The sequence below is a fragment of the Amia ocellicauda genome, chromosome 5 (genome assembly GCF_036373705.1).
Source record: "Amia ocellicauda isolate fAmiCal2 chromosome 5, fAmiCal2.hap1, whole genome shotgun sequence".
NCBI lineage: Eukaryota > Metazoa > Chordata > Actinopteri > Amiiformes > Amiidae > Amia > Amia ocellicauda.
In genome coordinates, this window is record NC_089854.1 from 29142700 (window position 1) to 29165984 (window position 23285).

General features: G+C 37.7%; 1 protein-coding gene across 1 annotated transcript in view; it reads left to right on the forward strand.

Moving 5' to 3' along the window:
• Positions 1-7644: 7644 nt before the first annotated feature.
• The window catches only part of LOC136749996 (myosin heavy chain, fast skeletal muscle-like), a 35698-nt gene continuing 20057 nt past the window's right edge, over positions 7645-23285 (forward strand). Inside the window, exons 1-33 of the mRNA XM_066704696.1 lie at positions 7645-7855; positions 7938-8081; positions 8170-8326; positions 8425-8452; positions 8533-8644; positions 9065-9157; positions 9254-9317; positions 9403-9501; positions 9697-9800; positions 9883-10021; positions 10446-10564; positions 10693-10842; positions 11164-11334; positions 11419-11725; positions 11937-12007; positions 12592-12679; positions 12769-12886; positions 12986-13109; positions 13952-14088; positions 14660-14915; positions 15062-15304; positions 15481-15657; positions 15747-15892; positions 15980-16070; positions 16165-16554; positions 16638-16764; positions 16847-16965; positions 17446-17642; positions 17731-17914; positions 18107-18272; positions 18380-18504; positions 18697-19005; positions 19100-19156. Coding sequence (XP_066560793.1) covers positions 7652-7855; positions 7938-8081; positions 8170-8326; positions 8425-8452; positions 8533-8644; positions 9065-9157; positions 9254-9317; positions 9403-9501; positions 9697-9800; positions 9883-10021; positions 10446-10564; positions 10693-10842; positions 11164-11334; positions 11419-11725; positions 11937-12007; positions 12592-12679; positions 12769-12886; positions 12986-13109; positions 13952-14088; positions 14660-14915; positions 15062-15304; positions 15481-15657; positions 15747-15892; positions 15980-16070; positions 16165-16554; positions 16638-16764; positions 16847-16965; positions 17446-17642; positions 17731-17914; positions 18107-18272; positions 18380-18504; positions 18697-19005; positions 19100-19156 — 5016 coding nt within the window. The 5' untranslated portion in view covers positions 7645-7651. The remainder of the gene's footprint in view (positions 7856-7937; positions 8082-8169; positions 8327-8424; positions 8453-8532; positions 8645-9064; positions 9158-9253; positions 9318-9402; positions 9502-9696; positions 9801-9882; positions 10022-10445; positions 10565-10692; positions 10843-11163; positions 11335-11418; positions 11726-11936; positions 12008-12591; positions 12680-12768; positions 12887-12985; positions 13110-13951; positions 14089-14659; positions 14916-15061; positions 15305-15480; positions 15658-15746; positions 15893-15979; positions 16071-16164; positions 16555-16637; positions 16765-16846; positions 16966-17445; positions 17643-17730; positions 17915-18106; positions 18273-18379; positions 18505-18696; positions 19006-19099; positions 19157-23285) is intronic.

A 23285-nucleotide genomic window follows, 5' to 3' on the forward strand; every position in this document is an offset into this window, starting at 1 on the left:
TTACGATCTCTTTGCAGCTCAACATATTCCTTGTATTTTGTTTAATCTCCATCTCTTTTGTATGCACTATACAACATTTTCTTTCTCTTGATATTCTTTTGCATACTAAACCATTAAACCATTTTGGCCAATGTTTTTTGTTCCTCAATTTGCTAAGTTCTGGTACAAATTTCTCCTGAGCCTCAAATAGTATATTCTTAAAATATAACCATCCATTTTCAACTGAATCTGTATTCAGTGTGCTCCAGTATAACTCTTCTAAGTGCCGCCTCATACCTTCAAGGTTTGCTTTTCTAAAATTGTAGATCATTGTTTTAGACTCGGTCCTTGTTTTTTGAAAGAATGCCTCAAAGCTAACCATATTGTGATCACAGTTTTCCATTGGTTCTCTAACTAGTGTCCCTGTGACTCTATCTTGGTCATTTGAAAATATCAAGTCAATGCATGCACTCTCCCTGGTTGGTTCCCTGACAAATTGAGTTAGAAAGCAGTCATTTACCATCTCAACCATTTATATTTTTGCTTCTGTAGTCCCGACTGAGATTTCCCAGTCTATGTTTGGGAAATTGAAATCCCCCATTATAACAGTACATCCTTGCTACATGCAGTCCTGATAACAATGCAACATCTTACTGAATATCTGAGTTGGGTGGTCTGTAACACACTCCTACCACTAATCCTCCTGATCTCTTGTTCAAAAGTTTGACCACAAAGATTCTGTTCCGTTACTGGGATCTAATTTGAGTTATTCTGCTTCTATGTCATTTTTCACATATAATGCTACCCCACTCCTTCTTCTATATTGCCTGTGCCTCCTAAACTGTGTGTATCCTTTCAACTTGTATTCATCCCCATAATTTTCTGTAAGTCATGTTTCTGTCACTCCTACAACATCATAGTCACACACTAGCACTGTGGCTTCTAGGTCTAACATCTTGTTCCTTATACTCCTGGCATTGAGGTACAAACATTTCAGGACTTTCCTACTAGCAGTTTCCCTTTCTTTCCTCAGTGAAACATCTCCCATTGTCAGAGCTCCCTGCCCCCCTGGTCCCTAGATTAAAAGATTCTCAGTTACTCTGCACATATGCTCTCCCAATGCATTAGCCCCCCTTCTGTTTATATGTAGACTGTCCGGTTTGTGCAGGTCCCATCCATCCCAGAAGAGAGACCAATGCTCCATAAACCTAAAACCCTCTTCAATACACCAAGATTTCAACCACGTGTTAAACTTTCTAATCTCTGCCTGTCTCCCTGGCCATGCTCGTGGTACCGGAAGTATTTCAGAGAAAACTACCATGGAGGTTCTGCTCTTTAGTTTTGTTCCTAACTCTTTAAATTTGTCTTGCAGAACCTGTCCTACCTTTTCCTGTCATTTGTTCCAATGTGGATCATGACCAGTGGAATCCCCCCCGGCTTTGGCCAGTAGTCTGTCTACTAGTTTAGGGAGATCTGCAACCTGATCACCAGGCGGGCAAGATACCATGCGGGTCTCCTTTTCACTAGAGCACACTGTGTGATCTACGCCTCTAAGAATCGAGTCACCATGGTGCTCTAGTGCTCAACTTCCCTCCCATCACCCTCTGAGCTGTCATTGTCCAACTCGGTATCCAGCAGTTGCAACCTGTTGGGCATTTCTAGCTCTTGGGGTGTCTCTAGGGGTTGTGCGTGCCCTTTTCTGTGGTTATAACCTACTGTAACCCAGCAGTTCTGTACACTTTCCTGCTCTACGTTCTCAACTCTCCTAGGATTTGGCATGCACACCATCTCTCTCATGGGCTGATTGACCAATTCTTCTCTATCACTAATAAACAAGCTGAGCCTCAAGATCATAAACCTTAATCTCTAGGATTTCAACATGTTGACAACATTCACAAATTAAATCTTGGATGAGTTCATCCAGGAAGGCAATCATTCTGCAAACCTGACACTGTAGTGGCCACATGCTTCTAAATGTGATGATTATTATTATTATTATTATTTATTTTATTATTTTTTTGGTTCCAGAGCCCTAGTCAACTGCTTAACTTTTTGTGACCGAAAAACAGCGCAGCTCTTTCTCAACAGCTGCTTTAAGTAGCTTTTGTCTACCTACCCCCAATTCACACCTAACTGGCCCCACCTGCAACATAAGTCCTGCTAGTCCTTGACTAAATCACCTTTGTACAATGTATTGACTTTCACCAACTCAGCAGCTGAACTGAATTTACTTCAATTTAAGCAAACTACAGACAAAAATAACTTCAATTAAGGCAAATTTAAAACAAAATGAGCAATGCTAAGACTGGTCTAGTCAAACAACAAGATGGCTGCCTCTCACCTGTACTCTCCTGTGTCTGTCTGTGGTAACTTGTAAATACTTATGTTCATAAATAATTATAATAGATGCATAATCCCCCTCAATGTAGATTTATTTAAGGTTCAAAATTAAATTAATTTCCTTTTGAAATCAGCAAATGTAGATGAGTTCATCACCACTGTCCGTGCAGCTCTCAGTAACAAAGAAACCATGAATCAATCTTCATATAGGCAGGTACTGTTAAATCATGACTCTAAATCATGACCCCTAACTGTTATTTGAGCTTGTTGTCTTTGCTGAGCTTGTTGTGCTGATATCCAGTCAACATCTTCAGTAAACATTTGCTATTATTGCTTTATTTCTGTTACTATTATTAATTTTTAAAGCAATTTAATTTACTTTTTAGTAAATTTGTGCTTCAATGCCATAGTATATTCAAATGCAGCACAGTAAAGGAATAACAAAGGAAAAAAAACTGCAGGTAGAAAATACACATACCGGAAGGCACAAGCAAACAAAACAAATGCCCTATCGGATTAAACACTGCCATAAAGGAAAACACTGGCAAACCTTCCCCACATAACAAAAACTAGATAAGTATTGAGATACTTGAGATAAGACAGCTATAATAGCGATTATGATGTTAATGAACACTTTCAGCATATTTAACTTTGTCCTGAAAGGCAACAGCAAAACAGGTGAAAATAACAGTAAAACAGGTGAAAATAAAAAATATAATAATCATGATTATGTGGACGGACATTTCCTACATAAAGCATGAAATACAAGGTGGCTTCATCACACTTTTGCATTCAATTATTTTCTGTTTTGTATTTGTTATTAATTTAGACCAATTTGCAGATTTCCTGTCTTTATCAGTGGCAAAAACTCCTGATTAAATCCATTCAGATTTAATGTTGTAACATCATGAAATGTGGAAAAGTCCAAGTGGGGTGAATACTTTTGAGAGTCACTGTATATGTTGGGACCTCATCTACAGCTACAGATTTCATTATCAGTCATGGTGTCACATAGACAAGCCCTTAACATTTCTTAACTGATGGGCCATACTACTCTGAGTAAGGCACAAGGAAAACTGACTATGGTTATGGTTGTGGCTTGTTTCTTTGTCATTAAATAACATTTTAATTAATTTATTTTAGATGATCCCTTGCCACTTCAGGTACAGTATGCAATTGAGCAACAGGCTCTGAATCAGCGCATGCGCGTCATTGAGTGTGTACCTGGCACCACCGGTATTTCTGTTGCACGTTGTGTGCAAGGCAGCAAGGTACAGTGCATCACTTGGGCAACACTTTGATATTTATTTTTTATTTGTGACCCATTGCAGTGTGCAGCACTCTCTCCTGGAGAAGCGAGCAATCCGCGAAGTGCCCCCGCTGGGGCAGCATGAGGGATTCTATTCCCCACTTCCTTGTGACCAAGAAAGATGGCGTTTTCCACCCCATCTTGGATCTGAGGTGCCTGAACCACCGACAAGATGCTCAACCTGCGAACCATGTCCCAGACCATCAAGCCCGGCGACTGGTTCACCAAGGTAGATCTGAAAGATGCTTACTTTCACATCACCATTGCGCAGGCGCACAGGAAGTTTCTCCACTTCGCCTTCGAGGGCAGAGCGTTTGTCGCTAGCGCCACGCACTTTTTCCAAGTGCATGGACGTCGTGTTATCCCCCTTGCGTTGTCAGGGGGTCCGCCGTCCTCAACTATCTAGACACTTAGATATTGTACTGTTTTTATTGTGTTAAAATTAAGTACATTTTTTTACCCGAAATATCATATTTTTGTGGTAATTTTCTGTTTGTAATCAGTATGCAATCTGCTTAAAACAATATTTAAGGAAATAAAAAGTATAGGTGTTGTTTTATCTTTTGTAATACTGTGTTATTGACAAGGCATTGACAACACGTATGTCTATAAATGTGTTTAAAAGCATGCCAAAAACTTTTTTTTTTTAAGTAAAGCTATTCAATGTTTTTGTGTAACTGGGTTGTACAGCATTAATTGCTTTCAATCAATTTACTTTTGGTACATCATTATTTGTGTTCATGTGCTTTCCTGGCTTTCAATTAACTTTAGTTAGTAGAGAAGAAAAAAAAGATCTAGGCTATAGTATACTACTAACTACAGGTACAGTTGCCTCCAGAATTATTCACATCATTTATAGACTACAGTGGGTTTTAGCAACATAAATGCAAGCGTACATTCAGTAGTTGTTGCATAAATGAATGACAACAGAACTATTTTCAGACATTCAGTATCTGACATGGCAAAATACTTTGTTATTGTTGTTTGTTTTAGACCCTTTCCTCTTTAAAGGACTGAAGTCTCCCTTGATGCCAGCTTGAAGCCAGCTGTTGTATCAGTAGTAGCAGCACCAGCAGCACCAGTACGGTTCAGAAAGGTAGGAGGGTGATAGTTAAAACAGAAATGGATCAACAAGATCAAATAAGTGCTTTACTAATACTTTCAAGTGGGACTAAAAAGCTCAGTTGCCAGCATATGTATGTATTTATTTATTTATCTATTTATGTATTTACAGGATTGTTCTTATAGTTTGTACAATACAGTATACACACAATTTTTAAGGCCTTTTTGGTTAAAAAAAAAAAAGATCATGGCAAAAGAAATTAATATATTAGAAGGTTCCACTCAACCAGTTTTAGATGCCTACCTTTACACTTTGTTTGGAACCAAGAGAAGATGTTTTAACTGTAACTGGTATCAGAAATACCAGTGTCTACAATACAACAAAAATAGCAGAGCAAGGACAGTCAATTGTATCACTGTAACAATTAAGGAAAAAGAAGAGGCTTCAGAAAACATATACAAGTAGCAAAACATCAAACAAACATCTGTTTAAATTAAGCAGATGTATTTTGATGAGCTGTTTTCCTGTTTAAATTGAAATCTAAAACCTTCATGTCAGCTAAATTGCTCAACCGTGTTAAGGCTGGGAAGGCTTAAGCAAGTGAGTCATTGACATTTGCAGGCTCCTCCACAGCAGCCGAAACAAGATCCCTCTCCAATGTCAATGTCATGAACTTTACATTCAGTACTTCAATGGTATTCATGAGATGATTTAATGGCAGCTGAAATAATGAAATTAAAGGAGGACACAATTGGTATGTCCTGTGAAACATTCTCAAAAAAGCATTTTCAGGAGTGGAAGGTATTTAAGGAGTTGTAATGAAATACATACATTACAAGACTAGAGTTGAATACAAGAGAAACAATTTGTACAATAAGTAAACACTAAATATGTTTTTATTTTTATTTATTTACTTTATTTAAAGATTAATATCAACCCATATGAAACCTCACCATTTTTCTTTTGATTATATAGTCAAATGTGTTAACTCCAATACATCCTAAACAAATAAATTATTAAACAAGCAGATAAATGAATACACAAATAAATAAATGGTTGGTTTTCCACTGATGTGCACAATTTAAAAATAATTGTCTGGAGCACAGACTAACAACTTCACTGGTGACATGAATGACAATAACTGTTTCATTTACAACCTCAACTAACACTAATCCATTGGTATTTTAGGCAGTTGGTAACTGTGGCAGGTGGCATCTTTTGCCTTGCTTGCCATTATACCACACACATTTGTCTATTAACATTTAAATGCCATTAAGACACATTGACAAACACACACAAACAGATGTGTTACAGAAAAGCATTGACAAAACCCTTCTGATAGCCTCATGTCATCTGGGCTGCCAACAAACATTGCAGGAAATATGCTCTTTTCAGCATCAAAAACATATTCTCCTTTAAAGAGATTCATAAATAATTTTGAAACATGGATACAGTATGATGGTAGGCAACATTTTAAAGACATTTTGCTCAATGATGAAATAGAAAACAAATCTCACCAAGCCTTCAAATTTTTCAGGAGATATTAATGTTGTCCTTCGGGAGGGCAGATGATTTGGTATATGTAGCTGCATTTAATTGTGTTCCAATTTAGTTTTGTCCTAAAAAAGATTCAAGAACACTACTTTTGTAAATAAAAATAAACACATTCTAATCACTGATTAGTAAAAAATTCACATATATCTGGTAAGATTGACTTTATTCTTGGAAATATTGTATTAACCACATTTGTATTACATATAATATGGTTCGAATTTAGTTTTGTTCTAAAAAGTTTCCAAAACACTACTGCCCATGTATGATTTACTGTATTCTTGTAAACATTATAATTAACCACATTGGAAAATGTTTATGATTGGAGAAAGCAATTTGAATCCATTGGCCTGTACTGATGAATGGTCAACATCTGCTGTGTACAAAATGGACATGCAAAGGTGAAATGAAATAAAATAACCCTAAGAATACACTTCACATGTTCTGGCACTGAGACAAATTTAATGCTGTCATTATTACCATTTGAAAAATCTGATCCAAATTTAAATCATCGTCAGCAAGTGATAATGTATATATGATGAAAGACTGGTTGAGTGTTACATGACCAAATAGAGCACAGCCTTTTGCTTAGCTGGCACAATTATCTCAATAAAAGCAGCTCATGAGAGCCTATCGCCTCCCAAGAGAAGTCAAGTGGTAATCTGGTGGTAAGCAGGATTTATGTCATTTGTATTAGAAATACATGTTACAGTATCAAAAAACAAATGCTAACTGACTAGAAAAAGTGGTAAATTCCTATTTAAAGAATCCCAGGTATATGCCTGTTAGAGAACATGAGTAAATGTTTCACTCCTCTTGCTCACATTTTGTTGATAACTGAGGGTAGTGATACATTCCCAGATGTAAAGATACTACACAGGAAAACACAAGGTCCATTAACATCTTAACAACACGTTGTAAGAATGTGTACTTTCTCTTTTTGTTTCTTGCAGTGCTGTGGAGTACTTAATCATCATCCTGTGCTTGCTGCCAAGGAAGGTAAGAACATTTCTGGTTTAAAAGAAAACAAATATCATACTGAACTATTTGACTTCAAACAGTAGAAACTAAATAAACAATATCTATCTCTCTCTCTCTCTCTCTCTCTCTCTCTCTCTCTCTCTCTCTATATATATATATATATATATAATTTAAATGTGCAATATATAAATAGCAACAACAAAAACAATACAAAAATCAGGACATATATTTTATTGACTTTTAAAGCAGATTAGGATTTATTGTAGTTTGACAATTTATTAGTACAAAATAAGACAAAATAAGCCATTAACTTTTGGCCATAACCCAAAAACCTTAAATTCATAGTATATTCCACAGGACAAGAGGAACTGATACAGTTCCAATGTGGTCACCTTCTTGTATGCTTACATCCACAGTAAACTGTCACCATGAGTGCGGACGGGGAGATGGCCGTTTTTGGCGAGGCTGCCATATATCTGAGGAAGCCTGAGAGGGAGAGAATTGAGGCTCAGAACAAACCCTTTGATGCTAAAACTGCTGTGTTTGTGTCTGAGCCCAAGGAGTTGTACCTTAAAGGTATTCTCCAAAGCAAAGAAGGGGGAAAAGCCACTGTAAAAACAGAGGGAGGCCAAGTAAGTAGTATCTAACAAAAAGCATTAATTATACTACATCAACCTGAACCGGTAAGCTTAATAACAAAAATTTGTCTCTCAGACTCTAACAGTTAAAGAAGATGAAATCTTCCCCATGAATCCTCCCAAGTTTGATAAAATTGAGGACATGGCGATGATGACCCACCTCAATGAAGCCTCTGTGCTGTATAACCTCAAAGAGCGTTACGCAGCATGGATGATCTACGTAAGATTTTGAATAACAAAGATAGACAATAAATAAACAAACTCAATGGTTGAAATATGTGGTTAATTAATTCCTTCTGCTGTTTCAGACCTACTCTGGGCTGTTTTGTGTAACTGTGAACCCCTACAAGTGGCTCCCAGTGTACAACCCAGAAGTTGTAACAGCATACAGAGGCAAAAAGCGCATGGAGGCTCCACCACACATCTTCTCTGTCTCCGATAGTGCCTATCAGAATATGCTTACGGGTATGTGATTTATAAACAAAAATGTTTTGTTAAATTTAGCATAATTGCATTTCCACTAAATAAGGCTGACTGTTAACATTATGTTAATTATCTTCCAGATCGTGAGAATCAGTCAATCTTGATCACGTATGTAACACTCAATAAGTAAATAAAATTCTCCCTTTATTCGTGTGTTCCTTTTTGAATGACTCTTTCAATCTCTTCAGTGGAGAATCCGGCGCTGGAAAGACTGTGAACACGAAACGTGTCATCCAGTACTTTGCCACCATTGCAGTGTCATCTGACAAGAAGAAGGAGGCACAGCCTGGCAAAATACAGGTTAGAAAATACTACTAATGGTGACTGAATGTGAGGGCAGCATGGTGGTGCAGCGGTTCGAGCAGCTGCCTCACAGCTCTAGGGGTCCTGCGTTCAAGTCTCAGCTCACGGTACCTGTCTGTGTGGAGTTTGCATATTCTCCCTGTGTCCATGTGGGTTTGCTCTGGGTACTCTGGTTTCCTCCCACCATCCAAAGACATACAGATTGTTTTAATTGGCAATGCTAAATTGCCCTGTGTGTGTGGACTGGTATTCCATCATGGGTGTATTCCTCTTGCACCCTATGCCTGCTGGGATTGGCTCCAGCATCCCCCAACAACCCACATGGATAAGCAGTTTCAAAAATGGATGGATGGTGAATGAATGGCTTAGGAAACCCCAGCTGTTTTATCCTTGTTAAAGATCTATTGTCCTTCACAGGGAACACTGGAGGATCAAATCATCTCAGCCAACCCTCTGCTGGAGGCTTTCGGTAATGCCAAGACAGTGAGGAATGACAACTCCTCTCGCTTTGTAAGTCAAAGGCTTAACTTCTAAAAAGTATACCTTCATCTTTCACTCTTCATGTAACTACATGATCATAATTATGTCATGTATTGTTCCATAAAGGGTAAATTCATCAGAATTCACTTTGGAACCACAGGAAAACTGGCTTCTGCTGACATTGAGACTTGTGAGTAATATTTTTTTGTCTGTCTTTATAAACTCCAAGGCTTTAAAACATATATCTTATTATTATGTTCTTATTATTCCCCAAGACTTGCTGGAGAAGTCCAGAGTAACATTCCAGCTGTCTGAAGAAAGGAGCTACCACATCTTTTATCAGATCATGACCAACCACAAGCCAGAGCTCATTGGTATGTAAAAATGTATAATTATAGAAAGTAAATGGTAACATATATGAGAGAGAGAAAAGAGATGCTCTAGTTTTAATTGTAGATATTTAACAAAATATAAGACATACACCATTGTGTTTGGTGTCTCTGAACTGAGCCATCTTGAGAATGTAGAAGACATGTGAAAACAGTTTTGTTTTGTTTTGTTTCTTACAGAAATGCTCCTGATCACCACCAATCCCTATGACTTCCCTATGGTCAGTCAGGGGCAAATTTCTGTGGCCAGCATTGATGACAAGGAGGAGCTGGTTGCTACAGATGTAAGTTCTGTTTACTAACGAATTCAATGCTAACTGTAATATTACTGTTGTTTTCTAACATGGAATAATTATAATTCTTCAGAGTGCTATTGATATTTTGGGATTCACTTCTGAAGAGAAAACGGGAATCTACAAACTGACCGGTGCTGTGATGCACTATGGTAACATGAAATTCAAGCAGAAGCAACGTGAGGAGCAGGCTGAACCTGACGGCACTGAGGGTAAATATCAAGAGTTATTACTTTCAATGTCACTCACAATATATACACTGGCATAAAACTAAAGATAATATGAAGTCCTTATTCCCAAGTTAATTGAATATTTCACTGGAATTAATACAATACAAAGTTAGTTTTTTACATACTCAACTTCATATTTACAATTACATAAAAAACAAACAAATCAACTGTACATTGAATTTAAAGCAGCCAGATATTTATTTGTGTTTTACTGTGTCATCTCATGCTGAGCAGGGAATATGAAAGTTGTTGTGAAGTCTTTTTTAGTCATGTCTTTAGCACTAAGAAGAGAGGAAATTGAGACAACCTAGACACATAAGAACTGAGATAATGACCAAAAGGATACAGCAATCCACAAATAATTTATCAGAATGTACTGAATGTATTATTATAATTTTTGCTTCAGTGGCGGACAAAGCATCCTACCTCATGGGCTTGAACTCAGCAGATCTACTGAAAGCCCTGTGCTACCCCAGAGTGAAAGTCGGGAATGAGTTTGTGACCAAGGGGCAGACCGTTCAGCAGGTACCATAATTAAAATTAATTATTCTTTGAATTAATTTATATAATGTAGCTTGGAATATTATACCTGTAGTAATATTTTTAATTAATGATTACATATAAATGTTAATGATTTATATATACTGTTTTAGGTCAACAATTCAGTTGGTGCTCTGGCAAAATCTGTTTATGAGAAAATGTTCTTGTGGATGGTCGTTCGCATCAACCAGATGTTGGACACCAAGCAGCCCAGACAGTTCTTCATTGGGGTACTGGATATTGCGGGATTCGAGATTTTTGATGTGAGTAATATGGAATGCATATTGTGAGGAGAAATGTTTTTTTTTCATGAGATTATAAAGGAGCCAGGCCTCAAGGGGTTTCCCTGAATATGTATATATCATTTTCTATATATGTAGGCCTATGCACAACACAATAGTATTCATTGTTATTTAGGTCGAGATTCCTATTCATTTATATGCACACACTTATACTTACCACCATTTCTGTAAATATAAAAATCAGACCTGAAGTAATAAACATGCCACATGAATTTATATTTCTTAAACTGAATAAGAAAGTACAGCATAAAATGCTTACTATTCTCAACTTATCTTAAATAGTTCAACAGTTTGGAGCAGCTGTGCATCAACTTCACCAATGAGAAACTGCAACAGTTCTTCAACCACCACATGTTTGTACTGGAACAAGAAGAGTACAAGAAGGAAGGAATTGAATGGGAGTTCATTGACTTTGGTATGGACTTGGCTGCCTGCATTGAGCTTATTGAGAAGGTTGGTAAACTACCCAATGTTATGTATGAATAGAACTTCACATATCTTTCCTAAAATTAAAATTATCTCTTAAAATTCCCATAGCCAATGGGCATCTTCTCCATCCTTGAAGAGGAGTGCATGTTCCCCAAGGCATCAGACACAACCTTCAAGAACAAGCTCTACGACCAGCATCTTGGCAAATCCAACTGTTTCCAGAAACCCAAGCCTGCAAAAGGCAAGGCTGAGGCCCACTTCTCCCTGGTGCACTATGCCGGCACTGTGAATTACAATGTCAGCGGCTGGCTGGACAAGAACAAGGACCCCCTGAATGAGTCTGTGGTACAGCTGTACCAGAAAGCCTCCCTAAAGTTGCTGGCTCATCTGTATGCAAGCTTTGCAGGAGCTGAAGGTACTTTTCATTAATTCTTTGTTACATATCTCAAACTAAAATAATATATTTTAAACTGATTGCACTCTAAAACATGTTTCATGTCAATCTTTCTACAACTGTTGGTGGTGAGGTCTTTACATTTTTCATTTTTCTTACAAAAGCAGACAACCTGTAAAAAATATTAAATGTAATGTTAATGATTGCATTGGCACTTACTTTGTGTTTATAGAGGCCAGTGGTGGAAAGAAAGGCGGAAAGAAGAAGGGAGGCTCTTTCCAGACGGTGTCTGCTCTATTCAGGGTAAATATTGAATTTATGGTAACAGAAAAATCTTGCCTTGTCTCTTGCAAAAGTATTCAGATCCTTCCTACTGTGTCCCATTTTGTGAGATCACAAAATTAGGCAAACACATTTTTTTAAACATAATAATTTATTCAAAATGTAAATACTCAAACTGACGACTTTTAAAGGCTAAGATGAGTTACAGTAAATTTCAGCAAAAACTAGATAGAAAACTAAATGGAATATGTTGATTACATAAGTATTCAGACCCATCAACTTTGGTGGAAATACCTTTTGTACCACTCTTCTTAGTCGATTTCCTCAAGCTCTTTCAAGTTGCTGAGGACAGCAGTTGTCAAATCCTTCTACAGATTCTCAATAGGATTCAATTTAGGACTTTGACTGGGCAATTCACTTTCTTATTTAGCCACTCTAGGGCAGCTTTAGAGCAACAAAATATGAAAACTTTGAGAGAGTCTGAATACATTGGCAAGGTACTGTAGTTTAGAGACAAATTATTTTAAAGTAAAATTAATGTTAAGATGTTTTCATTTTACACAAGAAAAAGAGAAAAATAAAAACCCTCTCTTGTGACAACGCAGGAGAACTTGGGCAAGCTGATGACCAACTTGAGGAGCACCCATCCTCACTTTGTACGCTGCTTGATTCCCAATGAATCAAAGACACCAGGTACTGTTAATATCCCTTTGGATACATGAGTAAACTGCTTGCGAAACATACCATGTCACATAACAGCTAACATTTCACTCATGTCTCAGGTCTTATGGAAAACTTCCTGGTTATCCATCAGCTGAGGTGCAACGGTGTGCTGGAAGGTATCAGAATCTGCAGAAAAGGATTTCCAAGCAGAATTCTGTATGGTGACTTCAAACAAAGGTATAGTAAAACACAATCTTAGAAGTTTAAATCAAAGTAGTAAGAAAAAGATTGAAAAAATATATATATTTCCATATCATATTCTGTTCTGAATATAAGGTATAAAGTCCTGAATGCCAGTGCCATCCCAGATGGTCAGTTCATCGACAGCAAGAAAGCATCAGAGAAGCTCTTGGGATCCATTGATGTAGATCACACTCAGTACAAGTTTGGACACACCAAGGTAGGTATTATTTTTAATTTTATTTAAAAATAAAATATTTTTTTAATGAAATTAAAACAAATCATTAGGCCAGGTTCCAATGTAATGATTTAACTGTTATTTAACTGCTATTTATGCCCTGACATAATAAAGATCGATAAAGTATTGTATGGCATTGCCATCTAACTGGGTCGGCTTCTTGACTATTAAAAAGTTTCAGATAAACTGCTTATTCTCATTTAACTGCATATAAGCACATATTTATAAATAAATAAATGAATGTAGTTATGGTTAACCTACACATACCATTTTGGTTTATTAAATGCATCTACTTCCTTGTAAGACAACATCATAATTGATCTCCCAGTTTATCAGCTTGTGAAACATTTTTCTTATGTAACTTAAGCAGCTCTTTAATTACACACTTTGATTGCTCACACATTGAGTGAAGAACACAACATCTTCAATCAAATAATATAATAATAATCATGCATTATGAACTATGCTAGGTGAACATCTGTGCATGTCCAGGTTTTTAATAACAATAATAATCACATGCCTTTATCTGTATGTTACGCTTGTGGTCACAGTGTCACTCTGGAGAGCAGATTACTTTTATAGAGATGGACTTGTCATACAAACCTAGCTCAGCATTATCTCAGATGTACCAAGACAGTGAGGCTGCAATGCCACTGCAGCAGACAGGACACCATTTGAACTGACAGACTAGATAAGCAGAGCTAGCATTATTATTATTATATTGCTTAGGAGACACCCCTTATCTGTGACACCTGTGGGAAATAAACTTCATACAAAGTAAAACTGAAATACAAATCTAAATGCTTCTGGTTCCTCAACTACAGGTGTTCTTTAAGGCTGGTTTGCTGGGAACCCTTGAGGAGATGCGAGATGAGAAATTAGCTGCACTCATCACTTGTACTCAGGCTCTTTGCCGTGGTTTCCTGATGAGAAAGGAATTTGTTAAGATGATGGAAAGGAGGTAAACTACAGTGTTTTTGTGTGTATACATGTAAACATAATTCTAATAAAATATTAAATACATTCAACAGTTAGGGATACATCGTTATTCTTATGTTGGTGGTTTTCAGTAAAGAATGCACAGTGATGGGAAGGATGTAACAATAAATGATAATGGCAACTTAATACATTGTAGTTAAAAATATATTTTTTAAATGTAGTTAAAGTTGACACTATTAATGTCAAGATGTATAATGTAAAAGTCAAGTATGTATTCGTAAAACTGTTAAATGTGTAGTTTTTCCTCATTTCGCAAAATACATTTATTTTTTCACACAATTATAGGTCATGAAATCTATCCAAGAACAATCCCATATGAGAACAAATACATTCTCTGAAGAATATTCATGCTACAGAAATATTTCTAAACAGCTCCTGTAATTTCTAGTACATTTTACTTAAGTTCTTAAGAACTGCACCTGTCTTGCTCTTTTCGTTAATATTGAGCAACTGTTTATTTTTAAAAATGTTTTAAAATAATGTTGTTGTTTTTTTTTTATAAATCACTAAAACTGTCTTCTTCCTTCACACAGAGAGTCCGTTTTCACCATCCAATACAACATCCGCTCATTCATGAATGTGAAACACTGGCCATGGATGAAGCTGTACTTCAAGATCAAGCCACTTCTGAGGAGCGCAGAGGCAGAGAAGGAATTTGCCAACATGAAGGAAGAATTTGCCAAGTGCAAGGAAGATCTGGCAAAGGCAGAAGCTAAGAGAAAGGACCTAGAAGAGAAAATGGTGTCTCTTCTACAGGAAAAGAATGACCTGTTGTTGCAAGTCCAGTCTGTAAGCATTACTTTAACATGATTAATTAAACTGAACCTCATATTATTAATACATTTACATCAGGGATATTAGTTATGTAATTTTGATTGTGTATAAATGTATGTATGAAAACAAAATTTAAATATCATTAAATAATATTTTAATAGGAAGCTGAGGGTCTCAGTGATGCTGAGGAAAGATGTGAGGGCCTGATCAAAAACAAAATCCAGCTCGAGGCCAAAGTGAAGGAGATTACAGAGAGACTGGAGGATGAGGAGGAAATGAATGCTGAGCTGACTGCCAAGAAGAGGAAACTAGAGGATGAGTGCTCTGAGCTCAAGAAAGACATTGATGACTTAGAGCTCACCTTGGCCAAAGTGGAGAAGGAGAAACATGCCACAGAAAATAAGGTTTGAGAATAAAAAAACAATATATATACAGCTCTGGAAAAAAGTACGAGACCACTTAATATTGTCTCATATATATATATATATATATATATATATATATATATATATATATATATATATATATATCCTTCATCCAAAAGATGTGATAATTCAATTTGTTTATTTAAACTTTCTAGGTGAAAAACCTGACTGAAGAGATGGCCACTCAGGATGAGAGCATTGCCAAGTTAACCAAGGAGAAGAAAGCCCTCCAAGAGTCACACCAGCAGACTCTGGATGATCTGCAAGCAGAGGAAGACAAAGTCAACACTCTGACTAAAGCCAAGACCAAGCTTGAACAACAAGTGGATGATGTAAGTCAGAGGGTCAAAACAGATCTTTATTACAATGTTTATATACATTGCAGTTCATAATTCTCTAATCAACCCATCTATTTTTAAAGCTTGAGGGTTCACTGGAGCAAGAGAAGAAACTCCGAATGGACCTTGAGAGGGCCAAGAGAAAGCTGGAGGGTGATCTGAAACTAGCCCAGGAATCCGTAATGGATCTGGAAAATGACAAACAACAGTCAGAAGAAAAAATCAAGAAGTAAGACTAATGGAAATAAATATTACAGTGAAGAAAATGTTGGTAAATTAAAGGGATTGAGTTTAAGAAATATTTTCTACTTCACAGGAAAGACTTTGAAATAAGTCAGTTTCTTAGCAAAATTGAGGATGAGCAAGCTCTGTGTGCTCAGCTGCAGAAGAAGATTAAGGAGCTCCAGGTACCACAAAAAAACTGAAAGATCATAAGTGATGTTTTGATTTAATTATGTTCAGTTGTTTCACTCACTCTATACATTCTTCTATTTACTCTAGGCTCGAATTGAGGAACTGGAAGAAGAAATTGAGGCTGAACGTGCTGCTCGTGCAAAGACTGAGAAGCAGAGGGCTGATCTCTCCAGGGAACTTGAGGAGATCAGTGAAAGGCTTGAAGAGGCTGGTGGTGCCACTTCAGCTCAGATTGAGATGAACAAGAAACGTGAAGCTGAGTTCCAGAAGCTCCGCCGTGACCTTGAAGAGTCGACTCTGCAGCACGAGGCCACCGCTGCTGCCCTCCGCAAGAAGCAGGCCGACAGCGTGGCAGAATTAGGAGAACAGATTGACAACCTTCAACGCGTCAAGCAGAAGCTGGAGAAGGAGAAGAGTGAATACAAAATGGAAATCGATGACCTCTCCAGCAACATGGAGTCTGTAGCCAAGTCTAAGGTAGATTGACATTTTTCTTAGTACACAACTTATTCCATGTTTCTGATTTGTAATACAGATGATAAATGATCTTGTAATCACAGGCTAATCTGGAGAAGATATGTCGTACTCTAGAAGACCAGCTTAGTGAACTGAGGAGTAAGAGTGATGAAAACATCCGCCAGATGAATGACTTCAGTGCACAAAAAGCAAGATTGCAAACAGAGAATGGTAAGTGTATCCATTTGAATGTACTGTGCAGTTTCATAGTCCAAAAACAGAAGTAAGATTTTATAAATCGCTTTTTTCTTAGGTGAATTTTCTCGTCAGCTGGAAGAGAAAGAAGCTCTCGTATCCCAGCTGACAAGAGGAAAACAGGCTTATACTCAGCAAATTGAGGAGCTTAAGAGGCAAATGGAAGAGGAAGTAAAGGTTAGTCATCTGTAAAAGATAGATGGCCCATAATAAATGTTTTTTAGTCCTCACAGGACAGTAAAATAAGCTACTTAAAACGTATGTTTTACTTTAGCAAAATTGTTGTTAAAATTATAAACTGATTTACATATTCAATTACAGCAGAGATATCACATATTGAACTTGCCAAAATCAGGAAAAGCAATTAAGTTGGAAAAATTTAAAATAACCATACGTCTTTGTATCATATCGGAAATGCTCCATCTCATGATTAATGTATCCTACTAAATGCTGACACCTTTAGAATGAGCTTGTAAAACTGAGAAGTAAAATATGAAGTATAACTTGAAGCTACATCTGCTGTATTAATAAACCAAAACAATGCTAATAGGAAGGCAGAATTAGATATCAGAATAATCCCTTACACCCAAATGTAAGATATGCTATTGAATGTGTTATTTCATTATTATTCTGTGTATGGTTGTTATCTCTTTCCAGGCCAAGAATGCCCTGGCTCATGGTTTACAATCAGCCCGCCATGACTGTGACCTGCTCCGGGAGCAATATGAGGAGGAGCAGGAGGCCAAGGCTGAGCTTCAGCGTGGAATGTCCAAGGCCAACAGTGAAGTGGCTCAGTGGAGAACAAAATACGAAACTGACGCCATCCAGCGCACTGAGGAGCTTGAGGAGTCCAAGTATCTAAACTTAGTACTTTCATATTAATTTGTTTATATTAAGTCTTCAAATCTAGTCAATTTTCTAATCATCCAACACATTCCCTAGGAAAAAACTTGCCCAGCGCCTGCAAGATGCTGAGGAACAAATTGAGGCTGTGAACTCCAAGTGTGCCTCACTGGAAAAGACCAAGCAGAGGCTGCAGGGTGAGGTGGAAGATCTCATGATTGATGTGGAGAGAGCAAACGCTCAAGCAGCTGCCCTTGATAAGAAACAGAGGAACTTTGACAAGGTACGTAGTCAAATAGAGGATAATGTATCAAATGTTTATAGTATAAAGAAGCAGAGTATTTTTACAAAGTATGTAGTTAAATTATGTCTTTATTTAGGTTGTTTAAAAAAAAAAAACATGAGTCTGCATAGTGAGAAATCCAATCTCACATTTGGTTAAATAATGTATTAGTTTTACAATATATAATTACAGGTCCTTGCAGAATGGAAGCAGAAGTTTGAGGAGGGCCAGGCAGAGCTGGAGGCGGCTCAGAAAGAGGCTCGCTCTCTCAGCACTGAGCTTTTCAAGATGAAGAACTCCTATGAAGAGGCTCTGGATCATCTTGAAACTCTTAAACGAGAAAACAAGAACTTGCAGCGTAAGTAATAACACAGAACAGCAACTCTAGTGTAATTTTGAAAACATTTTTTTGAAAATTCAATTAAGAAAAGTGCTACAACATTGAACTCCTTGTCTGTAAAACAGAGGAGATCTCAGACCTCACTGAACAGATTGGTGAGACTGGAAAGACCATCCACGAGCTGGAGAAGGCAAAGAAACAAGCAGAGACAGAAAAGTCTGAAATCCAGACTGCCCTGGAGGAGGCTGAGGTACTAAAAATTCAATGCAAAATTATAGCAGACTTCTCTTTGAAAGCCATGTTTAATACAAATACATCTGTATAAAAAGATTTGTTTTGTACTATCCATAAATATAGTTTGAAATTTAAATTATCAATTCATGAACACCCAGCATAGCCCACCAACAAATAAAATGGTTTTATCCAATGTATTTAATAACAGGCTTCACTGGAGCATGAGGAGTCCAAGATTCTTCGTATCCAGCTGGAACTGAACCAGATCAAATCAGAAGTGGACAGAAAGATTGCTGAGAAGGATGAGGAGCTTGAGCAGCTGAAGAGAAACAACCAGAGAATTGTTGACCAAATGCAGAGCGCTCTTGATTCTGAGATCAGGAGCAGGAATGATGCCCTGAGAGTGAAGAAGAAGATGGAGGGAGATCTCAATGAGATGGAAATCCAGCTGAGCCACGCCAACCGCCAGGCTGCTGAGGCCCAGAAACAACTGAGGAACGTCCAAGGACAACTCAAGGTATGAAGCCTGTAGCAATTACTTATGTCAATTCCCATGGGGCATTTGGTTTCTTAAAGAAAACACAAAATTCAACTTTTTCTCTTTAAATCAGGATGCCCAACTGCACCTGGATGATGCTCTTAGAGGACAGGAGGACATGAAGGAACAGGTTGTCATGGTTGAGCGCAGGAACACCCTCATGATGGCTGAGATTGAGGAAATGAGGGCTGCCCTGGAACAGACAGAGAGAGCACGCAAAGTGGCGGAGCAAGAATTGCTTGATGCCAGTGAGCGTGTGCAGCTGCTGCACTCCCAGGTTAATAAGAAAATTTTACTTTTTTGAAATATAAATGTTTCTTGTATTATTGCTTTATCAACAACAATGCATGTGTAGATTTTTTTCTCCAATGAGCTGAAAATGTACAATGTCGATTTATATTACTATCAGCTAAAATATTACTTGTGTTTCAGAATACCAGCCTGATCAACACCAAGAAGAAGCTTGAGAGTGACATCTCTCAGCTCCAAGGTGAAGTGGATGACATTGTCCAAGAAGCAAGAAATGCAGAGGAAAAGGCCAAGAAGGCTATTACTGATGTGAGTAGCTATTTTAGGTAATACGGTGATGAATACCAGTATAAACTAGAGTTGCGGTAATGCCACTTCCAAAATCTTAAATAATCCTAAAACATGTATAATAAAATGTCAGGCTGCCATGATGGCTGAGGAGCTAAAGAAGGAGCAGGACACAAGCTCTCACCTGGAGAGAATGAAGAAGAACCTGGAGGTCACAGTGAAAGACCTGCAGCACCGTCTGGATGAGGCTGAGCAGCTGGCAATGAAGGGTGGAAAGAAGCAGCTCCAGAAACTGGAGGCCAGGGTAAATTGGCTGATATGAATTGATTCACCATTACAGAAATACAATAAAGAAGTCCGCACTTACATGCAGATTAATTTGTAGGTGCGTGAGCTGGAAAATGAACTGGAAGCCGAGCAACGACGTGGAGCCGATGCCATTAAAGGTGTCCGCAAATATGAGAGAAGAGTCAAGGAACTCACCTACCAGGTAATGTACCAATTATAACCAATAAATACACTGATATACAAAAAGTCAATTTCTGCAGTAATAGAGCGTGTGTAATGTTGTTGCCTGCAGGCTGAGGAGGACAAGAAGAATGTGAACAGACTCCAGGATCTGGTTGACAAGCTGCAGCTCAAAGTGAAGGCTTACAAGAGACAGGCTGAGGAGGCTGTAAGCTTCATTTCAGTGGTTCCTCCCTTAATCTATGAAATGATGCATGCATGCATTTAATATACAATTTACTCTTTCAGGAGGAACAAGCCAATACCCATCTCTCCAAGTTCAGGAAGGCGCAGCATGAGCTGGAGGAATCTGAGGAGCGTGCGGACATCGCTGAATCCCAGGTCAACAAGCTCAGAGCCAAGAGCCGCGATATGAGCTCTAAAGTGAGTTGAAATATTAGAAGAACACTCTGAGAAGGAAATATATTCCTTTAACAGTTAGCTCATATATATATTCTTGTGTAAAACATAATACATAAATATCAATCATGTATATGTTTATGCTCTGTATAATTTCATTTTTTTTGTCACTTTTTTGTGCATGTAACAATAATTGCTTTGTGACTATAGATCTGTATTTTTTTATACTAGCCTAAATAATAATTTATTCATTATTTCTCATATAGACCTTGGAAATAATCATACATAAGTGAATCAAAGTAAATATTTTGATATGTTAATCACAGCTTGAGAAAATTCTGACAAAGTAATACTGTTTGTTTGTTTGTTTTAAAAGGGCAAAGAAGCAGAAGAATGAAGGAAATCAGTGTGTGTACTCCAAAAGAGTCATACAATATGAATCTTATTGTGTTCAAGCTTATTTAGCACTGAATAAAAATAGTTCACTTGCATATTCCTTCCTGCTTTCGTGGAATTACTTCAAATTACAAACATGTTGAAGCCAATATAAGAACCACTCTAGCTAAGCCATTTGCACTGTATTTCCTCAGCTGCAGCTGTCCTTGGAAGTTCATAAGCAACGAATGGCCAGTTTTTCAACTTCCAGCACCTTCTGCGTTCTATTTCAATTTTACTTTAACTATTGTTTTGTCACCACACTTGATTGCACTAAAACAAATATATAGACAGATGGTTTTAATACAGTATTTGTTTTTAAATAAGTTGATGATAATAATAATATTTCTTATTAGTATTTCTAGTTGAAGTTTCAACTAAACCCACATATAATCTCCTATCAAGATACAGATAGCTTAGTTGATAGTTTAAGTTGATCTAGGCACCTTAAACAGTTATTGTACATGGTTGTCACTAAACAATGTCACACTTTATTATACTTTATTTAATGAGAAGTACAAGATACTGCAGAAAAACAAGACAAACATATAGGTGTATACTACAGATAATGTGAATTATCCCCCAAAATAGAGAATCTACTTCCAGCTAGTACCAATATACCATTTATCAATCTCTATATGTGGTCTTAAATTAGCTGTAATAAAATAACACCATTGATTTGTGTCAACTTGGAAGAAATCAAATGTTTTAAACAGAATTGGCCTGTAGTAATTTCTTTGTTATTCTGTCTCTGTAATATACAGTGCATCCGGAAAGTATTCACAGCACTTCACTTTTTCCACATTTTGTTATGTTACAGCCTTATTCCAAAATGGATTAAATTCATTATTTTCCCCAAATTCGACAAACAATACCCCATAATGACAATCTGAAAGAAGTTTGTTTGAAATCTTTGCAAATTTATTAAAAATAAAAAACAGAAAAAGCACATGTACATAAGTATTCACAGCCTTTGCCATGACACTCAAAATTGAGCTCAGGTGCATCCTGTTTCCACTGATCATCATTGAGATGTTTCTACAACTTGTTTGGAGTCCACCTGTGGTAAATTCAGTTGATTTGGAAAGGCACACACCTGTCTATATAAGGTCCCACAGTTAACAGTTCATGTCACAGCACAAACCAAGCCATGAAGTCCAAGGAATTGTCTGGAGACCGCCGAGACAGGATTGTATCGAGGCACAGATCTGGGGAAGGGTACAGAAACATTTCTGCAGCATTGAAGGTCCCAATGAGCACAGTGGCCTCCATCATCTGTAAATGGAAGAAGTTTGGAACCACCAGGACTCTTCCTAGAACTGGCCGCCCGGCCAAACTGAGCAATCGGGGGAGAAGGGCCTTAGTCAGGGAGGTGACCAAGAACCCGATGGTCACTCTGACAGAGCTCCAGCGTGTCTCTGTGGAGAGAGGAGAACCTTCCAGAAGAACAACCATCTCTGCAGCACTCTACCAATCAGGCCTGTATGGTAGAGTGGCCAGACGGAAGCTACTCCTCAGTAAAAGGCACATGACAGCCTGCCTGGAGTTTGCTAAAAGGCACCTGAAGGACTCTCAGACCATGAGAAACAAAATTCTCTGGTCTGATGAAACAAAGATTGAACTCTTTGGCCTGAATGGCAAGCGTCATGTCTGGAGGAAACCAGACACCGCTCATCACCTGGCCATTACCATCCCTACAGTGAAGCATGGTGGTGGCAGCATCATGCTGTGGGGATGTTTTTCAGTGGCAGGAACTGGGAGACTAGTCAGGATCGAGGGAAAGATGAATGCAGCAATGTACAGAGACATCCTTGATGAAAACCTGCTCCAGAGCGCTCTGGACCTCAGACTGGGGCGAAGGTTCATCTTCCAACAGGACAACGACCCAAAGCACACAGCCAAGATAACAAAGTAGTGGCTACAGGACAACTCTGCGAATGTCCTTGAGTGGCCCAGCCAGAGCCCAGAACCCGATTGAACATCTCTGGAGAGATCTGAAAATGGCTGTGCAACGACACTCCCCATCCAACCTGATGGAGCTTGAGAGGTCCTGTAAAGAAGAAAGGGAGAAACTGCCCAAAAATAGGTGTGAAAAGCTTGTAGCATCATACTCAAAAAGACATGAGGCTGTAATTGGTGCCAAAGGTGCTTCAACAAAGTATTGAGCAAAGGCTGTGAATACTTATGTACATGTGCTTTTTTTGTTTTTTATTTAATATATTTGCAAAAATTTCAAACAAACTTTTTTCATGTTGTCATTATGGGGTATTGATTGTAGAATTTTGAGGAAAATAATTAATTTAATCCATTTTGGAATAAGGCTGTAACATTACAAAATGTGGAAAAAGTGAAGCGCTGTGAATACTTTCCGGATGCACTGTATAGACCATATTACATCTGCAGATGTGTATTATTCCTAA